Source organism: Colossoma macropomum, unplaced genomic scaffold (assembly GCF_904425465.1).
Source record: "Colossoma macropomum unplaced genomic scaffold, Colossoma_macropomum, whole genome shotgun sequence".
NCBI classification, from domain to species: Eukaryota; Metazoa; Chordata; class Actinopteri; order Characiformes; family Serrasalmidae; genus Colossoma; species Colossoma macropomum.
The window spans coordinates 52,162-75,105 of record NW_023495539.1 but is presented as its reverse complement, the minus strand read 5'-3'; the positions used below and the strand labels follow the sequence as shown (position 1 = coordinate 75,105).

General features: G+C 40.2%; 1 protein-coding gene across 1 annotated transcript in view; it reads right to left on the bottom strand.

Annotated features, from left to right (window-relative positions):
- Nucleotides 1-18,110, bottom strand: part of LOC118802359 (heat shock 70 kDa protein 12B-like) — a 40,854-nt gene extending 22,744 nt beyond the window's left edge. The window contains exons 1-8 of the mRNA XM_036562877.1: nucleotides 18,008-18,110; nucleotides 14,437-14,728; nucleotides 11,784-11,838; nucleotides 11,563-11,604; nucleotides 11,298-11,339; nucleotides 11,066-11,098; nucleotides 6,492-6,527; nucleotides 6,371-6,398 (exon numbers count right to left, since the gene is read on the bottom strand). Coding sequence (XP_036418770.1) covers nucleotides 6,371-6,398; nucleotides 6,492-6,527; nucleotides 11,066-11,098; nucleotides 11,298-11,339; nucleotides 11,563-11,604; nucleotides 11,784-11,838; nucleotides 14,437-14,719 — 519 coding nt within the window. The 5' untranslated portion in view covers nucleotides 14,720-14,728; nucleotides 18,008-18,110. The remainder of the gene's footprint in view (nucleotides 1-6,370; nucleotides 6,399-6,491; nucleotides 6,528-11,065; nucleotides 11,099-11,297; nucleotides 11,340-11,562; nucleotides 11,605-11,783; nucleotides 11,839-14,436; nucleotides 14,729-18,007) is intronic.
- Between the last annotated feature and the right edge of the window lie 4,834 nt (nucleotides 18,111-22,944).

Genomic DNA, 22,944 nt, shown 5'->3' with positions numbered 1-22,944 from the left:
GATGCTCCGTTACCTTCTGAGAGACGGCAGCAGTGAAAAAAGTCCTTGTTAGGGATGGATGGGGTCGTCCACGATGCTGGTGGCTTTGCGGATGCAGCGTGTGGTGTAGATGTCCATGATGGAGGGGAGAGAGACCCTGATGATCTTCTCAGCTGTCCTCACTATGCGCTGTAGGGTCTTGCGGTTGGAGGCGGTGCAATTCCCAAACCAGGCGATGATGCAGCTGCTCAGGATGCTCTCCACAGTCCCCCTGTAGAACATGGTGAGGATGGGAGGGGGGAGATGAACGTTCTTCAGTCTCTGTAGGAAGTAGACGCGCTGCTGGACTTTCTTGGCCTTCTCGCGCATCGCTTTCGGCCAGCAGGCTGAGGCAGCGCCGTGGATCTTAGCAGGCCTAGGATTTTTGTTACAGTGTTGCTATCAGTTCTCCTCCTAGCTCTGATAAGGCAAATATTTTTTGTAATCTTACATTTGTACGACAGAGCATTAGAATGGGTAACCGTTCTCTGGCTCAGACTTTAACCTACAAACTATTTTTAAAGGGTTTTTGTCTGTTTTTTTAATCACCCTCATGAAGGAAAGGTCAGATTCTGCCTCAATAAGGTAATCATTTTGTTTCTGATTATTCGCTAGAATTACACACTCTGGCAGCTGAAAGTGGCTGGAATGAACCAGCTTTACTAGTTATGTTCTGCCAAGGACTTAACTTGGACATACTTGCTGAACTGACTTGTAGAGATGATAATTTGAACCAGTTTATTACTTCAGCCATTCGTCTGGATCAGCTCATACGTGATCGTAAACATTCTACCACAGTGAACAGAATTAAAGTGGCATTGGCAGGTGGAGTTAAAGAATGTGAAAAACTCATACAGTGTGACACACATCGTCTTTCATCTTCGATTCTGATCACCTTCTACATGACTGTTGGGCACATCCACCTAAACGTCAGCGCTGACCCCCCCTCTGGAAATGTGGTGAGTGTTCCCACAAAGGGGTTGGTTTCTAAATCTTTTCTCATGTTCTGTGACAATTTATTGCCAAAATCATTTTGTGTCTTTTCTGCACTGATCGATTCTGGAGCAGAGGGGAACTTCATCCATGCCCACCCCTCTGCGTGTGGCTGCTCTAGATGGAGAAGTAGTAGGAACTGGATTTATCACCAAGAGAACCAAATCTATTAGACTAATGACAATGACCCTACATAGTGAACAGATTTCCCTTTTAGTGTTGGTCTCTTCAGAGTTTTCAGTTATACTAGGCCTTCCTTGGTTAGAACTACACAATCTTCTTTCCAATCATGAACTGCTTTCACAGTCAGAACACTGCCTTCGAAATTGCATCAATTACCCTGTTATTCCAGTGCGATCCACGTCCATTAAGAGCCCTGATACAGCCAATCATTGCACTATCGCTGATGTCTATTCTGGCCTTCATGAAGTATGTAGTAAGGGAAATGCCACCAAACTCCCACCTCAATGGCCCTATTAGTGTGCTATAGAGCTCAATCTAACTGAGAATGCCAACCTGGCTAAATGGCTCAAATTTACCCATTAACTCAAGTTTGAATTTGAATGTGCCATGGATACATATATTCAAGAAGCTTTAGAGTAAGGCTTTATCAGGCCCTCAACGTCTCCTGTGGTGTCAGGTTTTGGTTTTGTATATTAAAAAAACAAAACAAAACAGAAGCCTTTGTCTGTGTATAGACTACCGTGGTTTAAATGAGATTGTGAAGTAATATCTAGACTCCCTTTCCCTCATCTCTGCAGCCTTAGAACAATTGCAGGGGGCTCAGTACTATACTAAATTGGATTTACGCAGCACACACAATTTAGTGAGAATCAGAGAGGGTGACGAATGGAAGACCAAATTTGTCACCACCAGAGGTCACTATAAGTACTTAGTAATGCCGTTCAGCCTGTCGAATACTCTGACAGTGTTTCAGGCTTTCATTAACGACATTCTCCGTGACATGATTGGGAGGTTTGTCATCACCTATATTGATGATATTCTCATTTACTCTCCTAATTTAGAGTCTCATGTAAGAGATGTCCGCTCAGTTCTCAAAAGACTGATTGAGAATAGCCTATATGTAGGGTTATGTCATAAGTGCTAATGGTGTAATTATGGATGGCCATAAAGTAGAAGCTGTAGTTAACTGGCCTCGCCCTTCTTCTGTTAAGGAGCTCCAGCACTTTCTGGGGTTCACTAATTTCTATCAACGTTTTATTTGAAATTTCAATAGTATTGCGGCACCATTGACAGCCCTCTTAAAGGGGTCCCCTAGAAAACTGTGTTAGTCTTCTCAGGGTGAATGTGCATTTGACTCTCTCAAAAGAGCTTTTACATTGCCCCAGTTTTGAAACACCCTGATCCCTCTAGACCACATGTGTCAAACACAAGGGCTATTGTAATTTTCTATTAATCTTGGCCCATTTCACAATGCACTGCACTACAATTCCCAGCATACACTGCAACATAATGTGCGCTCCCACCCCCCTTCCGCCAACAACAGTCTATAGGACAGTGGTTACACCACAGTCTTACCACACCAATCACATCACCAAATACACTAGCTGCGTTTCAGCAGTCTATCCAATATAAACACCTGGCTAGCACAGAAAAATACCTAGCTGGGTAAAAAATGACCAAGAGAAAAGTGTAGAGTGAATGCAGGAGTTTTCAAGATGGCTGGGAGCTCAAATACTTTTTTACTTCTATGTCCTGTTTGAGGGGATAATGTGGCTGCAATGAAAGAATACAACATTAGGTGCCATTATGACAAAAAACACAGTGACAAATATGGAGAGTTGGATGGACAGTAGAGGCAACAGAAAGTGGCAGAGATGAAAAAGAACCTTGAAGCACAGCAGGCAATGTTTACAAGGGCCAAATCACAAAGTGATAATGCAGTAAAAGCCAGTTTCATCATAGCAGAAGAAATAGCTAAGTCCAGCCGACCTTTTTCCAAGGGTGTTTTTCTGAAGCAGTGCATGCTTAAAGTTTGCAATGAAGTGTGCCCGAAAAAAAGCAAGCATTCGCAAATGTCAGCATTAGCAGAAATGTGGTAGATGATCGGGTGGGCAAGTTAGCCACCAATCTACAAGAGCAGCTAATTGAAAAAGGCAAAGACTTCTTTGCTTATTCACTTGCTGTTGATGAGAGCACTGATGCTACAGACACTGCTCCATGGTCAATTTTCATTCATGGGGTGGACTCCAACTCATGGCACGACCACTGGAAAGGACATTTTTCAATGACTTCATCACTGATCTTCAATTATCTCAGTGGTTCACCACTAAACTTACTATATATACTAAACTTACAGATTCTCACAAAGTGTAAGATTCATTCACAGCACAGAATTCAATAAGTTCTATGACTGGTATTACCCCTTTCCAATGTGTTCTCAGGTTCCACCTGTGGCTTCGTGGACTGGACTTTCTTCTAACATCCTTGCTGTCAATGCCTAGATGTGATGCAGCGAAGAGGTCTGGGAGGAGATGCATTTGAAGACTGATATGTCAACGCTGAAAACAACAAGACGACCACTGCCAGGGTGCCACATGCTCTTACCAGCCAGGAGACTGGATTTAGCTATCGACTCCAGACTTCAGGTTTGCAGAGGCAAGAAATTACTCTCCAAATACTTTGGTTCTTTTAAGTTCCTAATAAAAGTTAATCAGGTTGCCTACAAACTTGATTTGCCTTCTCATTACCATGCTTCTCACTCATTCCACATCTCTCTGCTTAAACCTATTGTCCCAGATTGGATGGACAAGGCTTTACCCTTTGACAAACCCCCTCCTCCAGAGGAGGTTGATGGGTCCCCAGTTAATGCTGTTCGCCAGCTACTGGATTCCAGGCAAGGAGGGGGCTAATTCCAATATTGGGTTGACTGGGAGTGATATGGCCCTGAGAGCGGTGTTGGGCGGCTGCTGAAGACATATTGGATCTGGGGTTGTTTGCTCATTTCCATAGTCAGCATCCGGATAAGCCTGTTCTTTGTCCCAGGGTCTAGCTAAGGAGGGTTCTCCCCAGTTTGCAGTCTGGTCCTTGTCACCGAGGTGCCTCTCAGGTCCAGCATGTCGTGTGGGTTGCAGTTGTTGTGGTCGACCTTGTCCTGCAGCCATCCCGAACTCCTTGAGGAGGGTACTGCGGTTTAAGAAGCTGTAGGATGCGGTTTAGAAAGCTGTAGGATGCAGTTTAGGAAGATGTAGGATGCACTTACGAAGCTGCGGGATGCAGTTTAGGAAGCTGTTGGATGCGGTTTAGGAAGCTGTTGGATGCAGTTTAGGAAGCTGTAGGATGAGGTTTAGGAAGCTGTAGGATGCGGTTTAGAAAGCTGTAGGATGCAGTTTAGGAAGCTGAGGGATGCGTTTAAGAAGCTGTAGGATGCGGTTTAGAAAGATTCGGATTGCAGTTAAGGAAGCTTCAGGATGCGGTTTAGAAAGCTGTAGGATGTGGTTTAGGAAGCTTCGAGATGCAGTTTAGGAAGCTGCGGGATGTGGTTTAGAAGTTGTTCTATGACTATGTTCAGTACAGTCTGCATGCTGTGTATTTTTCACTGCAGTGTCTTCTGCTTCTTTCCTCCCCATCATCTCTACAATATCACGCTGTCTGATTTAAATCAGAGCACACTGAGTTAAAGAAACTTTCTGACTGCTGAAGTTGAATAATAGCACTTCCAGCTAACTTCATGGTCTTCTGTGTAAAAGCATTGTGATGTTTAGCTAATTACACTTTGTAACATTCACCTATAGAGCTCTGGATTATTAAAGTCTGATGAATTAGATTAAACCCAGAACACTGAGCTGCTGTTTGGTTTGTAAATCCTCTACGCTGCATTTCCTCCATCCACACTTAGCTTGTGAACGCTGCCTGAGTAGTGCTGTGCTGGGAGGCTGAATTCTGAGGACAATCTCACATTTGTTTATGTATCACAGATATTTGTCTCTGTTATCTTCTGGCTCTTTCTCTTAGTGAGGCTGTAACAGCTCGACATGCCAGAGTCTGTGCTGCACTCTATTTATATCGTAATCTGTGATTAATCACTCTTTATGGAACTGAGTCTCTGTGTGTTCCTTTTTCTTTGCCGAGTTGAACAGCTGCCCATCCTGTGCATCTGATGCTGTTGCTTCTTCTGCCTTGATGGGGCGCCTACTGCTCACCAAGCTTCTGGACCGGCTTGACCACCACCATGGAGCTTCACACTGCACAATGCTGTGCAAACCTCACCTGCATGAACTGACCCTCCTGATGCTGCTGCATCTAATTAACCATTGCTTCACCTGTTTTTCCTGTTTCTTGTATTTTAATACTTTATACTAACAATGTTTACTATCCGGTGTGGACCAGAGGAGGATGGGTTCCCCTTTTGAGTCTTGGTTCCTCTCAAGGTTTCTTCCTCTTGCTCTTAGGGACTTTTTCCTTGCCACTGGAAAAAGTGGCGACACTCATGGGGGCTTGGACCTGGATTTTTCTGTAAAGCTGCTTTGTGACAATGCGTGTTGTGAAAAGCGCTATATTCAATAAACTTTGACTTGACTTGACTTGACTTGACATGTTTACCCTGCAGGCTAAAACCAATATAGACCAATAGACAATGCTGGATGACCAGCATAGAACAGCTTAGACCAGCTTAGTCTACACTGTTTTTTCAGCAAGGTAAACAAGTTTTTATTAATAAATCACAATTTGTTTGATTCGTATCACTTAAAAATAGATTTTTGATTGAAGCATATGATTCAGTACTCAGTATGTCCATTCTATGATCAATGCAGTTGCTTCGGGACTAATTATCAAAGCATCGTGATTATCAAAGCATCAAGAACTAATGGATCATCACACTTCTAATACTTACGCTAGCGCTTTCAGTGACTAGAGACTTCGAGAACCCAAAAGAAAACTTAGAGGAGCAACTCTAAAGAGATTGATGGCTGAGTTTAGAGACAAATAACCTCACACCATGATACCTCAAGACTGAGATCCCTTATGAAAGGCCAGGTCAGCTCAGATGAAGCTGGTTACCATTGATTACTAAGGAGGAGCTCTGTGCCTCCCTCTGTTGGCCGAGCAGATGACCCAGCCTAAGGAAGGCCTTTACAGTTAAAGCTATTGTAGTTCTTAATTTTACTCCATGCTAGTTCTGGTTCATCTAAAATACTGTTACCAATATAGATGGATACATTCCCACCTTGGTCATGTCTGTCTGCTTCCTGACGTCTTCTGATTTGTCTGAATTCATTTTTGATCCTTCTGTCTCTTGTAGACTGAAGTGTTTCCTATGTCTTTCCTCATATATAGCCTTTAATGTAGATACTCTGCCAGGATGAACAAGGTCTTCAGGCAAAACTCCACTACTTACTGATTTGTGATCTGCTTTTTCTTCCGTTCTTTAAAAAGAAAAGAAAAAGACACATTTGCTCTGAAAGCTTGACATCATCAAAATGTCAGGACAGGTTTTGATATATGGGGCACCATCATACCTCTTTATGATGTCCTCCAGGTCCTTCACTCTTAATCTGTGAAAATATATCAGTTATGAATCTCATAATTATGGAAGATATTTGAGCTTGGTTGATAAAAACTGAACCAATTATATCAAGTTAATCTTAATCCTTAATCTTAATCGTAGATCACTCCTTAAACTCTAACTGTAGCCCTGCAGGCTAATGTTTTAGAGGAAAAGGCTGCAGCTCTTATTCTTCTAATTCAGATTTGAGCACACTGAATGATGCCCAACCACAAAGCTGAGATTTCCTTCTTATTCCAGTTTTCCTTTCCACCTTAGACGGTCCTCAGTTACAGTCTGGTGCCCATCAGGCGTCTGTGAAGAGTTAATTAGCTGATTCCTACATGATAAAGCCACTAAATGATGCTGAAAGCAGTAAATGAGTCTGATCTGTATCTGCAGTCTCACTGTGATGATCCATATGAAATGTTTAACTAAGCTTCATCTGAATGGCTGAATGATCCTCACTTTTCTATCTGCTTTCCTCAGTGTTGCTCTGATCTTTGATCTGGTAGTCATGTAGGTCCACCTGTAGTCATGTAGGTCCACCTGCTGGTCTCCTCTGCTAGCATATTTAGTGAATCCATGGGCTTCAGATCAGCCAAATCAAGGAAAGCAGGTGGAAAAGAAAGACTGATTTAACTGTTCTTAACCAGTCTAGACTGATGAACCCTGCCACAATGGTGGATCACCCATAAGACACTGTGTTATGACATCACAGTCCCGAGCCCTACATAACTCTGTCCTAGTCTTTCATTATTTCACATTGTTTCATAATCATTGATCACTCATTTGTGGAAATGGACCAAACACTGACGCAGCATCTCAGAGTAAAATGTGGGGTTTGTAAATGATCCAGAGCTTCAGTGTCAACAGTAACGTTTGCACTAGTTTGACTAGAGCAGCTCTTTCACTGTGGCGTTCTAAATGTTCTCATGGTTGAGTTTATTTTCAGTGTTTTTGTTCAGGCCTCATGGTTTCCAAAGCCATTACTGTGACTGAATAGGTTCATCATTGATTATTATGGGATAGTAAGGTCTGGGTACATTAGGCTGATGTTTCTCTGTTCTACAGTAAGGCTAAATGTCTGGTTTGATAAGAGGACGTTATAGGATTTCTGTCTCTTTCTGTATCTGTAATAAGAAGCAGAATGTAATGGACTTCATTTATTCCTCATTTGTTCTTTGTAGCTCCAGTTTAATGAGTTTCTGTTTAATCTGTTTTCTTAGTTTTTTATAATTTGCTTTTGCCGAAGTTCCTTTGTGTTCTCTGTTTTGTGCTACTTGTTTAAGCTGCTTGTTTTGCTTTATTTTTGTGTTTTAGGTTGAGTTTGTTTTGTCTGTCTTTGATTCAGTTGTGTTGCAAAACTATAACTGTAATGTTTTCTATTTTTTCCTAGAGAAGGTGGGAAGTAGTTTAGATTTTTCCACTCTATTTGTTTATGTGCTGTAATACTAATGCATGTCTTTCTGTTGTCTTTAACAGAGTGACTGAACAGGTGTGAGACTGAAAAGCTGCACAAGGACAGACTTTGTTTATTTATTTAAGTTCATGGGCTTTTCTCTCTCTCTCCTGCCTTTTGTCCAGAATATTCACTGAATTTGTGACTTTTATTATTGCAGTTGCTGCTGTTTGGCAACTCTTTTAAAAGAAAAACAAAAAGAATTAAGTACTCTGTGAGTAAACGACTTAACCCTTTTCATCTTTATGAATTGTTAATTAAATGTGACTGTATTTTGAAAGTCTCAGTTCAGACCCCCATTTGACTCCTGGACCATAAATGCTCATCCATACCATTACAAATCCCACTGACCCTGGACTGTGATGACTGCGCTTTTTGTGACACTCAGAACCCTCAAGCAAATTACAACCTTGTCTTTTAATCTGCAAGCGTCTGATCTGGTTTGACCTCCTAACATAGTGAGCAGTACATTAAACCTCGCTCTACTCAATGTAAGGTCACTAAATAACCTACAAAGCAAAATAGTACATTTTTGCAGAAAGTGCTGAATTGTTATCAGTTGTGTCCACAGACTGTGATAAAATGTTTTCTCTCTGGTGGCTTTAACTTATATATTAATAATCCATCTGGCTTTTGGCTTTCTCTTTGTACATGTTACCTGTATGTGATGTCATCAGAAAACATGATATCAGTTTTCATAGCTCACTGATTCTTTAGGTAAAGGATAAAACATATTTTAGGTCTTCATTTTTTTAAATACTGCAATAATTTAAAATGGATATATTTATAGACAGAAGTCTCAGCTAACAAGACGTTTATTCACTTCATAACTTCATCTAATTCAACTCTCAGCCACACCAGAAAGCTATTCTATTTTAATTTGATCAGTTCAACAAGACTGTAAAGTCCTCAGCTATGTTATAATGCATTCAGTAATGAAATGAAAATGTCTAATTATTTTGAAAAATCAAATTTCTAATTTATATTTAATTTCATATATTCATTTTCAGAGGTGCTAAATTCAGGTCCAGAATGTGAAATTCTTCCCCAGCACTTCATTCCTCCTGCCTGGCCTCTGTAGAAGCTCAAACCAGCAGCAAAGGGGTTCAGGCAGTTGGTACAAAATCCTGGAGAGGATTTTTACTTTCTGGATTTTACATCGCTGTTAAAAACCTTCAGCTGACGGTGTTGAAAACAACTGATGGAGATGAAAACTGATTAAGTATTCACAAATATTTTACTACACCTGTACAAAGTCTGATCCAGACATATTAATCCTAACAGAGACCTGAATTAGGAACAACACAAGTGATGCATCTGTAGCTCTCAGTGTATTTCTGAGTGAAAAATAAGGTTGATTGTTTGAGTGATTGGTTGATTGATTGATTGATTGATTGATTGTTTGATTGATTGACTGACTGATTGACTGATTGGCTGATGAATTCAAGGTGTTTAACAAAAAAATATTGCATGAACCATTTATTACACAGTTCCTCCATTTTCACAGGCTCAAAAGTAACTGGACCAACTAACATTCTTATAAATACAAGGATTAGTTTTAACTAATGACCCAGTTCCCCCGGCAGCCATACATGACCCTGCCATAACACTACCTCCACCATGTTTGACAGATGGTGTGCTTTGCTTCAGATTACAGGTCCTTCATTTTCCTCTCAATACTCTTCTCTTCCCATCATTATGGAGTTCAGTTTCCTCTGTCTGAAGAATCTTGCTCCAGAACTGGACAGACTTTTAGATATTTTCTAGCGAAGTCTGGGGTGACCGTTTCTCCATAGCTGCCCCCGCCTTCTGGAACTCTGTCCCCATACACATCTGAGACTGAACCCATCTGTCAGTGTTCAAATCACTGATCAAAACTCAGCTTAGCAGAACTGTTATTATTATTATTATTATTATTATTATTAATCTAATCCAGCCTTTCAGTTCTTGAGTGCTCCCAGAGGTTTTCATCTTGAGGTAAGCTCTCTCTATTTATATTCATGACGTCTGTTGATTGTAGTCTTTGACAGTGATGCATCCTCCTCCTCTAGAAGATCCTTGACTTGACTGGATGTTGTGAAGGAGTTTTTTCTTCACCACAGAAATAATTCTGTGATCATCCACTGTAACTGTCTTCCGTGGTCCTCCAGGCCTTTTGGTGCTGCTGAGCTCACCAGCTCATTTCTCCTTTAAGACTGTACCAGGTTGTTGATTTGGCCACTCCTAAAGTATCTGCTGTCTCTCTGATACGTTCTGTTGGTGTCTTCAGCCTAATGATGCCCCCTTCACTCACAGCCACACCTCTGTGGACTGCATACTGAGAGGTTCCATGAACAGCTAATGAATGCACATTCACTTACTGCTTGTATTTATGGTCGTTTTTGTTATTTAAACTGTTTCCTGCTACATTGACTGTACAGCACTTTCATCCACAGCTGCTGTTTTTAAATGAGCTCTATTAATAAATCTGACATTAGCTGTGAAAATGGAGTCTCTTGTACACTGGAGCCATTTTCTTTAAGCTGACCAATACTATTGTGATTTCATCCTCCTCATTCTGATTGGTTGTGCAGCCTTGTGAAGGCACATCCGTGCAGCAGGTTGTATCAGTCAGATGGGAAACATTAGAGCCTTTGAAGTTGAGACAGTCACTGAATTGAAAACGTCAGAGACCATCACATCATATCTCATCTCTAAGAGGGATTTAGGAGCTGTTTCTGCAGTTTTCATGGTCTTTTAAGCAAATATCTCCCAGATTCGTCTGACACTACATTCCTCAGCCTTTGTCCCTGCAGTTACTGAAGTCTTTAAGTCCAAACTTAAGTACTAAAGTGTTTCTCCACTGACAGTGTTTCCCTTTAGTGTTTCTAAAGCCTGAGCTTTCTGATTCCGCTTAGCCTGCATTGTTCAGATCGGGCCTTTTCACCGTACTGTCTGAACCTTTCCACTGCAGAAAATCCATCACCCCACCCCCTATATTAAAGATAGAGTTCACACTGATTGATCTGCTTTGTTGTAGCAGGTCTCTGTTCTCTCTTCTAAATGATATAAATACACATTAATCCTTAGTTGTGCCACTTTCTTACCTTAAATCCTTCACTTCCTCCTCCAGATTCATACTGTAAGTGTAAAATAAACAAATAACAATAATAAGATGCTATATTTTTATTTTATTAAAAGATGATTTATAGTTCCAGTAAAATGATTGAATATGCTGGTTATATGCTAAACTCTGTAAATTTCTCTATAATCATTTAGTATTTAGTGAAATGAGGTCTGTAGAAGTGACTCATGATAATTCATGAGGCACTTTCCTACCTTAAATCATCCACCTTCTGCTCCAGCCTCACTTTCTCAGATCTAGGTGTGAATGAACAAATAACAATAATGAGCTCTTTTATTTATTATTTTATTAAAAGGTACTTTACAGTACTAAAGATTGAACATGCTGTTTTTAAGGCAGGTTTGTATTAATATTTGTATGATTTAAACTCTATTCAGTTTTCTATAATCATTTAGTATTTTGTGAAATGAAGTTCCTAAAAGTGACTCATGATAATTCAGTATTAAGGCACGTTCTTACCTTAAATCTTCAATTGCCTGACTGTGTTTCTCCATCTTCAATCTAAAAATTTAACACAAACAAAAATAATGAAGAAATGTGACATTTTCTTGTAAATACAGTGACAGTAAAAGCTATAAACTGTATAAATCTGTTCATAATCATTTAGTATTATGTGTGATATAAGCAGTGAAACATAGTCAAAACATTATTTTTAAAAAGGAAAATCAGATCAGATTTACCGAACTGCTGTTCCAGTGATTGTTGTGGATTGTTGTGGATTGTTGTTACTGAAAGCTGTAAAAAAATGCTCACACATTACTGAAGCTGTCACTCACCAATGGAGGAGAACACAAAACAGTGAAAGAGTAAAAGACAATAATGCAGACAGTAAATATTATAAATTAGTCTGAACTGTGTGAATGTCAGTATCTGCTGTGGATCAGAACTGTGTGAATGTCAGTATCTGCTGTGGATCTGAACTGTGTGAATGTCAGTAACTGCTGTGGATCTGAACTGTGTGAATGTCAGTATCTGTTGTGGATCTGAACTGCGTGAACGTCAGTAACTGCTGTGGATCTGAACTGTGTGAATGTCAGTAACTGCTGTGGATCTGAACTGTGTGAATGTCAGTATCTGCTGTTGATCTGAACTGTGTGAATGTCAGTATCTGCTGTGGATCTGAACTGCATGAACGTCAGTATCTGCTGTGGATCTGAACTGTGTGAACGTCAGTATCTGCTGTGGATCTGAACTGTGTGAACGTCAGTAACTGCTGTGGATCTATTGATATGTGGAGTCCTCTGGGCTGGATTGGCTCACACAAGATCCAGATCCCCCCTTTCTCCACTTCTTCATCATCACACACCTGAGTCTGATTTAGGACTCATTATCTATGGATAAATATGGATGGTCAAACCATCACACATAAAGGGCAGTCAGACTCTGTGTGGGAGTCAGAATTCACCACATCATGCCATAATCATACAATAGCTTATAATGCCTTTATAAGCCTGTATAATTTAGCAGTTACATGCATAAGACTTTAGAAAGCAGGAGTTTGACCTAATAAATTCAAGTTCCATAATTCATTATAATATCTGTTTGTAAGACGACTGTAGACAGTGATGCTGTAACTTTAACTATATATGTGTAACAGTGTACAATAGTTGTATTAATGTTATGTTATGAAATTCCTACTAAAGGTGTTTGGCCCCACCTGCTGGTCGGTCAGCGTATTACAGCTCCTATATATGTATTGGTGATTCGGTGCAGCCTCAGCAGTAAAGTGTTTGCACGCTGCTGTGGTGAGAACAGCTTTATATGTTCAGCTCAGCAAAACTGCAAATAACTCTGTAAAGTGTTGTAATATTAAAGTTTTTCCCTACTTTGTCTTGAAATACATGTAACAGAGACCAGTATATTCAGCTGAGCTTTTCCAAAATGCTTCATTTAAAGAGTTATGTAAATTAAATTAAGTTCATTTAAATTCGAAGCTAAACCTGAACTGTGCTAATGTTAGCCTGTTTCTTTAGTTGTATGCTGGCCAAAGCATGAACAGAGACTCACACTGTGGTTGCCGTACTTATTACAGGTATGTTCTATTCATGTTTTAATGTATATAAAGAACAACATTAATGAGCACAGCAATGCTATCTGGGTTACCTAGTTGGTGGTCTGGATGCCATATTTTGTGTTCGCCACCAGATGGCATTATTTCATATTTTACTTTTTGTTGACGTTCCACTAATTAAAAAAGGATGATGTAGCTATAAAATATAATTCATATTGATTTTGTAACAATTGACCCTGATGGAAATGTTCCACCAGAGGCTCACACTGTGGTCACCATACTCATAACAGAAAGCAAATAAAACTGCATCCTCCCAGTTTGGTGTCCATCATTGACCAGGGCAGACGAAAACCCGATGGAAGGGTTACATATATCATACATCATACAACAGAGCATTGCATTAGGTCATTACAGGCTTAGCATGATTATGCTGGCTGACCAGCATCCAAAACACAGCATATGCTGGTTTTGGTGGTGACCAGCTCTGGTGGTCTGTACTGGGTTTTGGAACAGACTAGTTAAAATAAAGTTTAACTCAACAGTTACACTATAGTGATTACACTGTATTTCCAAACTTACAATCACTTTAATTGATACAAATGAGTGAAAAATAAACACACGTTTTCTTCACATAGTTAAATGTTTAATGGCGTTAACTAATGTAGTGCTGCTGCTAGCTTAGCTGGTAAGCTAACAGCCCGTCTATCAGTCCCGCTGCCTTTGCAGATGAGACGGGACACCTCTCCTCTTTGGTTCTCATCAGTTAAAGGCTCTTTTCTTCTGAGGGTCCACCCACATGGCCTGACTGACAAGACAAGGCTGTCAAAATAACAGTGCAGTGAGCTAAAAATGAATGGAATAAGACTTTTACTGTGGCTGTTTAACTTGCACTGTTATTTTTCTTCTTTTCTTTTGCTAAAGTTTTGTTTTGTCACCACAAATGTTTTGTGAACAGGGTGTCTGTCTGTTTCTGTCTATGGGAGAAACAGTTGACTTGTTCATCTTATGAGCACCATGTCTGGCAAATAAAGGAAAGTTTTTGAAATCTCAGCTCTGCAGTGTTTATCGTTGTGACTTCTTGCCCTTTTGGCGAGTCATTTGGTTACTTTTGCAATAGAACAAATATGGCCAAAACTGGCTCAAGCTCTAATTCCAAACATTGTCTTGTAAATATGAATTGCAATAAGTTGTGAGATTTAGACTACACAATAAAGATCATTTTATTTTGCTGGCTGGAAAATATGAAGAAGAGAATGAACAAAAATATAAATAATGGAGAAAAAGTGGATTTTAAATAGTGTAAATAGTGAATATAATTTTACCTTTACTACGCTTTCTGAGATTCATCTTCTGTCTGAGCTTCTCAGCGAGCTGGTTCAGATTTAACTTCTCCAGGATCTTCAGGGTGATGTCCACAGCTCCATTTGGGCCATAATACTGCACCATCCTGTCCACAGTGTCGGGTCTGTCAATGTTCTCCGTCTGACTCCTGGGAATCCGTTTAGAACCGTCCACACCATTGGTCAGACGCCACTGGAACTCTTTCAGATCCGTCTCCTGCAGCTCTTTTAGAGCGTCCAGTAAGTCACTTTCAGTGCTCTCCATCTTTCATCACTGGACATGACGAAGCACAACAGACTCAAGTTTAATGGAGGATTCTGGGATCTCACTAATAAACACCAGAAGCATTGGATTTACTGTCGTAGTGAAGTCTAGTTTATTGGATTTATTGTCATAGTGTAGTCTAGTTTGTTGGATTTATTGTCATAGTGTAGTCTAGTTTATTGGAGTTATTGTCGTAGTGTAGTGTAGTGTATTGGATTTGTTGTCGTAGTGAAGTCTAGTGTATTGGATTTATTGTCGTAGTGAAGTCTAGCGTATTGGATTTATTGTCGTAGTGAAGTCTAGCGTATTGGATTTATTGTCGTAGTGAAGTCTAGCGTATTGGATTAGTTGTCGTAGTGAAGTCTAGCGTATTGGATTAGTTGCCGTAGTGAAGTCTAGTGTATTGGATTTGTTGTCGTAGTGAAGTCTAGTGTATTGGATTTGTTGTCGTAGTGTAGTCTAGTTTATGGGATTTATTGTCGTAGTGAAGTCTAGTTTATTGGATTTATTGTCGTAGTGAAGTCTAGTTTATGGGATTAGTTGCCGTAGTGAAGTCTAGTGTATTGGATTAGTTGCCGTAGTGAAGTCTAGTGTATTGGATTAGTTGTCGTAGTGAAGTCTAGCGTATTGGATTAGTTGTCGTAGTGAAGTCTAGCGTATTGGATTAGTTGTCGTAGTGAAGTCTAGCGTATTGGATTTGTTGTCGTAGTGAAGTCTAGTGTATTGGATTAGTTGCCGTAGTGAAGTCTAGTGTATTTGATTCATTGTCGTAGTGAAGTCTAGTGTATTGGATTTATTGTCGTAGTGAAGTCTAGTGTATTGGATTTATTGTCGTAGTGAAGTCTAGTGTATTGGATTTATTGTCGTATTGAAGTGTAGTTTATGGGATTTATTGGCGTAGTGAAGTGTAGTTTATGGGATTTATTGGCGTAGTGAAGTCTAGTTTATTAGATTTATTGTCGTATTGAAGTGTAGTTTATGGGATTTATTAGCATAGTGAAGTGTAGTTTATAGGATTTATTGTTGTAGTGAAGTCTAGATTATTGGATTTATTGTCATAGTGAAGTCTAGTTTATAGGATTTATTGTCATAGTGAAGTCTAGTTTAGACTCATTCCTAAGTTCACAGATTTGGTGAACCCTCATCTCTGCAACTGGACACTGGACTTCCTGACGAGCGACCCCAGGTGGTGAACGTTGGGAACAGCTTCTCCTCCACACTGACTCTGAGCACAGGGGCTCCTCAGGGATGTGTGCTCAGCCCCCTCCTGTACTCCCTGTATACACATGACTGTGTAGCCAAACACACGTCTAACATCATCTTCAAGTTTGCTGATGAAACCACCATCCTAGGCCTCATCACTGATGGAGATGAAACAGCCTACAGAGACGAGGTCAGCGCTCTGTCAGAGTGGAGCCATGACAGCAACCTCTGCCTCAACATCAGCAAAACAACGGAGATGATGGTGGACTACAGGAAGCTGCAGAGGGGTGGTCACTCTCCCCTGTTCATCAATGGAGCCGAAGTGGAGAGAGTCAGCAGTGTGAAGTTCCTCGGCGTACACCTCACTGATGACCTCACCTGGTCCCTCCACACCAACACTATTGTGAGATCTGCCTGTCAGCGTCTCTTCTTCCTACGTAGGCTTAGGAAGTTTGGTCTGCCTCCTCAGATCCTCACCAGCTTCTGCAGATGTACCATTCACAGGCTGCATCACTGTCTGGTACAGCAGCTGCACCACCTGCGACTGCAGGGCCCTTAAAGGAGTGGTGAGGACGGCAGAAGCAATCATAGGCAACAAGCTACCAGCCTTACAGGACATCTAGCAGTCCAGCTGCCTCAGGAAAATCAAAAAGATTCAGTCAGACAGCGTCACCCAGCACACAGCCTGTTCACCATCCTGCCATCAGGCAGGAGATTCCGCAGCATCCAGGCCAGAACAACCCGCTTTCTGTGTTATTTCAGTTTTAGTATTTTCTTTTGTATTTTTACTTTGTTTTGTCTGCACTGTGTTTAGTATGTATATAATGCTGCCCTGCTGTAGCGTGATTATCTGAGCCTCACCACAAGCATTTCAATGCATGAATGTCCTGAAATAAACTTGAAACATATAAACCTCAAACTTACAGGGGAGGATCTCTCATCATGTGCTGGCAGGAGAGACAGCGACTCCACCTCTCCACCACCACAGCACACTGATGGGAAGTACTGACTGTGCAGTGTTTAACACCTAAGAGATCAGCTTTTCACTGCTAACAGCAGATATTGTTTGAGCTCAAAGAGAAAAAGAGTTTTTCAAGCACATTTATTCATTTTTGATGGACATAAACACTTGTAAATACCTGCCATATCATGTTATTCTTAATTTGATTAAAGAAATCTAAAACCAAACAGGTTGTCAGAATAATGATTAGACAGTACTCTTTTCCAAGTGATTGTTAAAAGAACAGATTAAAGCTCTTTATAGCTCTGCAATCCCTGCTTTACTAAAGCTGCTCATTACTTCGTGTGGCTTCTGTTGCAGAAATGTCTTTGATGCGCTGCTCATTGCTAAGAGGTTGCGCTCACCACAAGTTCAAAATGACCAGGATGTGCTCAGTCAAATGAAAGAATTAGAAATGTACAATATCACACGGTTTACAAATGCACTGAACTCAAGTTCAAGCTCAGCACACCAGCCGAAAATGAATGTTTCAGAACAGATTGTCAATATATTATTTTCTAGAATTTATTTAAACATAAGTCAGAGTAATTACATATGTTGAAATAATCATGTACTACCTTGGCAAGTCATGACATTGTTCTGACTGTATTTTGATACAGTTTTTCTCCAACCCGGCAGAAATGAGCTTTCATACAAAATATAAGTCACACAGATGTTGATATGGTGCTGGCCAAATATTAATTACAAACTTGTGCCTGTGTTCATTTGAATGGAAGTTCTTAGTAGATAAGCGGGTAAACTGGCCCTGTTGCAGTGTTTCTAGACTACGGGTACTCTTTCTTCCTCATGCTGCAAGAGGTATGCCAAATGGCTGGGAGGCTACCGCTGTCCAGCTCGTGTCCATTACTGCTAAGTCACGTGAAGAGGCAGCTCTCAGGCCAAACTCAAATGAACAAAATGAATTCATACACTGCTCAAACGTACCACACTCAAAACGTACCACACTCAAAATGTACCACACTCAAAACGTACAACACTCAAATGTACAACGCTCTGCCTGGCACTGAAACTAAATTCACTCTAATGAAGAAATACAAACCATAATCACATAAACATGACAATACCTGAGGGCAGTGCCATATTTTGTGGACTCAGTCCTCAGTAAAGAGCCCTGTTGTCCATTACATGTACACTCCACACTGAATGATAATCTGTCCACAGTTTCATGTTTAAACGGAAGCTGCAGAAACCAGTCAGAACACATTCCAGTCACACTGATCTGTCTGTACACCACTCAGCTGAAACCCGTGAGGTTCCTGTGTGGAGGTGTTCAGTATCTCTAACAGTCTTGATTAGGTGGTTTCTGACACTGCTTCACATCCTGCATCTGTACACATGGCCTAAAGTACATAAAGGTAGAAACAGTGGAAGTCACTTTGATTAAAATAATTTTACATCAGGCTCTGGTAGGGGGCGTGGTTTCAGGATTCATTATAGACAGAAGCTGTGACCTAGATTCCTGTTTTTCAAAGTTACTGGTGGGAGTGTTTGCTGTTTTTTTTATTATACAATAACATAACTTACAACAACAGCCAGACAGGGTGGTGCTTACATGTAAAATAAATCATAATCAACATAGAATTCCACAGTCCTTTCTGCTTTCTTGTTTTTTATATTTTTAAAGAAGTGCCATATTCCTTGAGCTCACAGAGGAAACCCATAATAATTAAGTATTGTACAAAAAGGAATACTTTAATATCTAATCTGTCCATAGAAGAATAAATAATAACATCTGAAGCGTCCAGTGTAACATAGTGTCCAGGCTTTCTTCTCACAAAGACGCCACATCAATCCAGAACACTTCAGTATGAGTGCACTGGAAAACAGATGGATAATTGATTCCTTTTCCAAACCACAAAAGGTGCAGGATATTCATTAATAACTCTAAATCTCTCTAAAACACCTTTAACAGGGTAGATGTGTCAAATTTTAAACGTCACTTCCTTTATTTTATTATTCATACAATATTTATAACAAATTGCCCATCTTTTACTCCAATTTATGTTCCCAAAAACAAAAGACCAACATGGTTGTTTATAAATTCTTTCATTAGATATTACTTTCCTAATATACCTGTTTGTTCATTTATATTTAAGGTTATCAGTGACCCTAATAAAAAGACCATCCCTATGACCTCCATATCACTGTTTACTGAACCCTTAAGAAGCTGTGAGATTTGTTGTGGTTTAGCATCAAAAACTACATTCTTTAGTTGTGACTGAGTCTCCAAATTCACTACATGTCAACAAAAAGCCATCAGCATTCAAAAGTTGTTTCACTGATATAATAATATTATCAAACCATTTAAAAAAAAAAAAGAGATTTATTCTTAAAATAGACCCATTATTCCAAATAAAACCCTTGTGAGGGGAAAAATTATGCTTATAAGCCAAGCTTTCAAGCTAGGAGAGCCGGTTTATGAAATCTGGACAGTTTAACAGGGAATTTTTCAATCTTGGAGTCACACCAGCAAGAATTCTACCTCACCCATCACATTAAAACAGTTCTTTGGAAATGTGTCCCAAATATTATTTTCTTCTGTGTTTGCTGTTTTCTCCGCTCTATCTTGCTAGTCTTTTGTGGCTTTTTTACATTTTCAATTCACTGTTGCATATAACTCAGAATTAATTACAACCTCTGACCTTTGAAAGTCACTTCTCTCATCGGATTCGCGAGACCCCTGGAAAGGACTCAATTCAGCCGATGAAACAGTGTGAGTATTAGTGTGGCAGACCATGAGCTTTTGCTTTGCTCTGAGTGCAGCATGTTTAGTTCTGCTTCTGTGTTTCTAGAGTTTGAGCTGCATCTGGAAGTTAGAAAAGAGCAGAGCTGGTCAGCAGAGCTCAGACTCGCTGTTAGAAGCTCCGGGTGCCTCAGGGAGAGCTGGCACACCCTAGACTCCAGCAGCAGAGCCCTCACAGCAGGGCGAAGGGTGGCATCTCGGCAGCATAGTCACAAAGCTAAAGCTAACCCACACGAGCACCACTCACAAAGCTAAAGCTAACCCACACGAGCACCACTCGTCTCCCATTCACGTGTCCAACAGGTTTGTCTCACTCAGTGACCCTCTGAGACCCCTGTTGAAAGAGCTCTGGTTAGAGGCGATTCTATTTTATGCACATGAAAATAGCTTCTCCCTTAGGGGCGCCAGTAGCAGTTAACTGTATACCGGGAGCCAGAGCGCCAGACATTAGAGGGAACCTGAAGCTGCTAGCCACAGATATTCAAGGATAGTCATTCATGTACTAATGACATTCGTGTCCAGCAGTCAGAAATAACTAAAGATAACGTTAAAGGTACGTAAATCAGCCAGGACGATGTCCGATGCCATAATACGCTCCGGCCCCATCCCAGTTCCATGTGGCGCTGAAATCTACAGCAGGTTATGGTCACTGAACTTCTGGTTGTCCAAGTGGTGCTCAGAGAACAATGTGGGATTTGTAGATAATTGGTCTACTTTTGAGGGCACGTCGGGACGGTATCCATCCAGTGCTGAGGGTGCTGCTCTCATTGCACAGCTCGTCCTCTCTCAGATAGCTGTCAGTGTAGGACAGTTAGTTGCTTACAAACCAGGGCCGAGGCCAGGCAGCGGACAAACAGGCTAAACTGACTGTCTGCGAGCTGCCTTGAGACGCCACATAGGTTCCACCCAATTGAGACTGTCTGTTCCCCAAATGAAACAAAGCATCAAAAATCCTTGAAGTTTGCTCTAGTAACTTCATTAATATCATACCAGTTATACAAGTTTGCAGTAACAGCACCTTTGATCTAAAACTAGGACTGCTTAACTTAAGCAGATCATGACTGATCATCATTATGATGCTCTGTGCCTCACAGAAACGTGGATTAGACCCAATGAATACTTCTAAATGATAGTCTAAATGAAGCCTGAAGCCTCCATAGGTTTCACCCAAATCATAAAGGGGCCCACACACTACCACAACCACACTGTAGACTTAATACTGACCTTTGGTGTAAACATAGATCACTTAGCCGTTCTCCCCCAGAGCACAGCAGTCTCAGATCATTACTTATTCTCAAATGAAATTCAGTGTCTACAAATGTGTTTATAGCCTGTGGTCATCTTTACAATTGTAAGGACCACCAAAACACCGTGATGACTGATCACAGGCTGGCCCAATCAAATGGGGACAGCATATTTATTAAGCTGCTTTATTAAAGATAATGAAATTTGATTTGTTTACTGTAAGTGCTGCCACTGTATTATGACCAGTCAAATTATTATGCTCTCCACCAAGCGCCTCCTCGTTTTCTCAGCCCTCTGATCACTGCTTGCTAACTGTTGCTATCTGTCACTGTCTTAAGCCAAGAATTTGAAGCTCCAGCTGCATTTGAAAGATGTACTTAGAGAACATGCAAAAGTGAGATTCTCTCATCAGAGTATAGTTTGTTGTTTTCTACCCATCAAAAGGCAAAAAGAAATTCTAAGTCATGTTGTTATTGTCAGTCTGTGAATTTTGCTTAAAGTGCTCTTTAACTATGAAAGCTAGAACGGACTGTATCAAAATGTCAATCAAATATCTACTTCAATGTATCAAGTCATCAAAAGTAAGACATAAATGTGGAGTGAAGGGTTGGTTGTGTATGTGAATCCTGCATTCTGGCTGATGTGTACACACAGTGTTGCTATAGTTTTGTAGCAGGGCTGAAGCATCAGAAAAGGTATAATGATGGCAGCACTGCAGTTGGCAATAAGCTATAACCTGATGTTATGACATTGTGGTAAGAAGCACATTAGGAAAATGCTTCTACCAAGATGGCCTTGGCACTTTTCTATAAGCCTACCAAAAATGTATTTCATTGTCCATTTTTAATTTAAAACAGCAATTGTCCATGCAAACTTGAAGGCCTATTCCTGATAAAAGTGGGTGACACGCTCTGGATGTGTGGTCAAGTATCGAAAGTTCATATAGAATAATTTCCGCCATGAGTTTAGTGTGTAGCTAGACTACGGGTCAGTATGGGTTAATGACTGTTACCCCTCCCCACCTTGTGTTTAAATATCCCCATAGGTATATCGCTCCCCCTTCAAATGTTTCAGCACCCCTGTAAGAACAATTCTGGTGCTGCGCCTGGTAACTGAAAACATGGCAGCTCATAAAAGTTCCACATGCAGATCTGTTTAACTGACCAACATACATGCATACGCAGATTTAAAAGAGTTAACATTGCAACAGTCTCTGAACGAATCACCAGCAAGACATTCGGTTCAATAGAGTTAAAGATTATCTGTAACACATTAGTAATTAACTAAAGTAGATTAATCTTCTAAACATCTAAGCATTCAAAAAGCTGCTGTTCTGAACCCACCTTCCTTTTGCTCTTCCAACTGTTGTTTCAGAAATGAACTTCAAGCCTCAAGCTCATCAGTGTGATCTTGGATAACTTTAACTTTGTTCTTCCACTGAAGAGCTGCCTGGCTCATTGGTTGTTCAATGTGGCTGCAAAAAGGCATAATTCATTAATGGATAAACAATTAATGGAAATAATAAGCAATTAAGAAACACAAACACAGATTTAAACTGAAGATATTAAGCAAACCAAATCAATTCCTAAGCTGAATTGTGTTTTTTTTCAAAGCCCACAGTGATGCTTATATTGATGATGAATGCAATATGTTTCTCGTGTTTACATATTAACAAATGAACACTTGTGAATGTGTAAACACAAGAAAGCATTTCAAATCAAATAATGCCTTACTTTTTACTAATCTACATCACTTTGTCACAACAGAGTTCCAAATTAACCATAACATTAAAGAAATTTGCTAGGCTCCACGTTTCATACATCAAAAAGTAATGTATAAACCTGCATTACTCCAAATCACAACAGTAGTCAGAAAAAGAACAATGAAAAAAAAAAAGTTGACAACAACATTTAATGTTCAAAATCTTTGTGTGCTCATGTAGGATGTGTTCCTGCCTTACATCCAGTATAAATGTAATAAATGTATAAATGTATTTGTATTTATTTGCTTAGA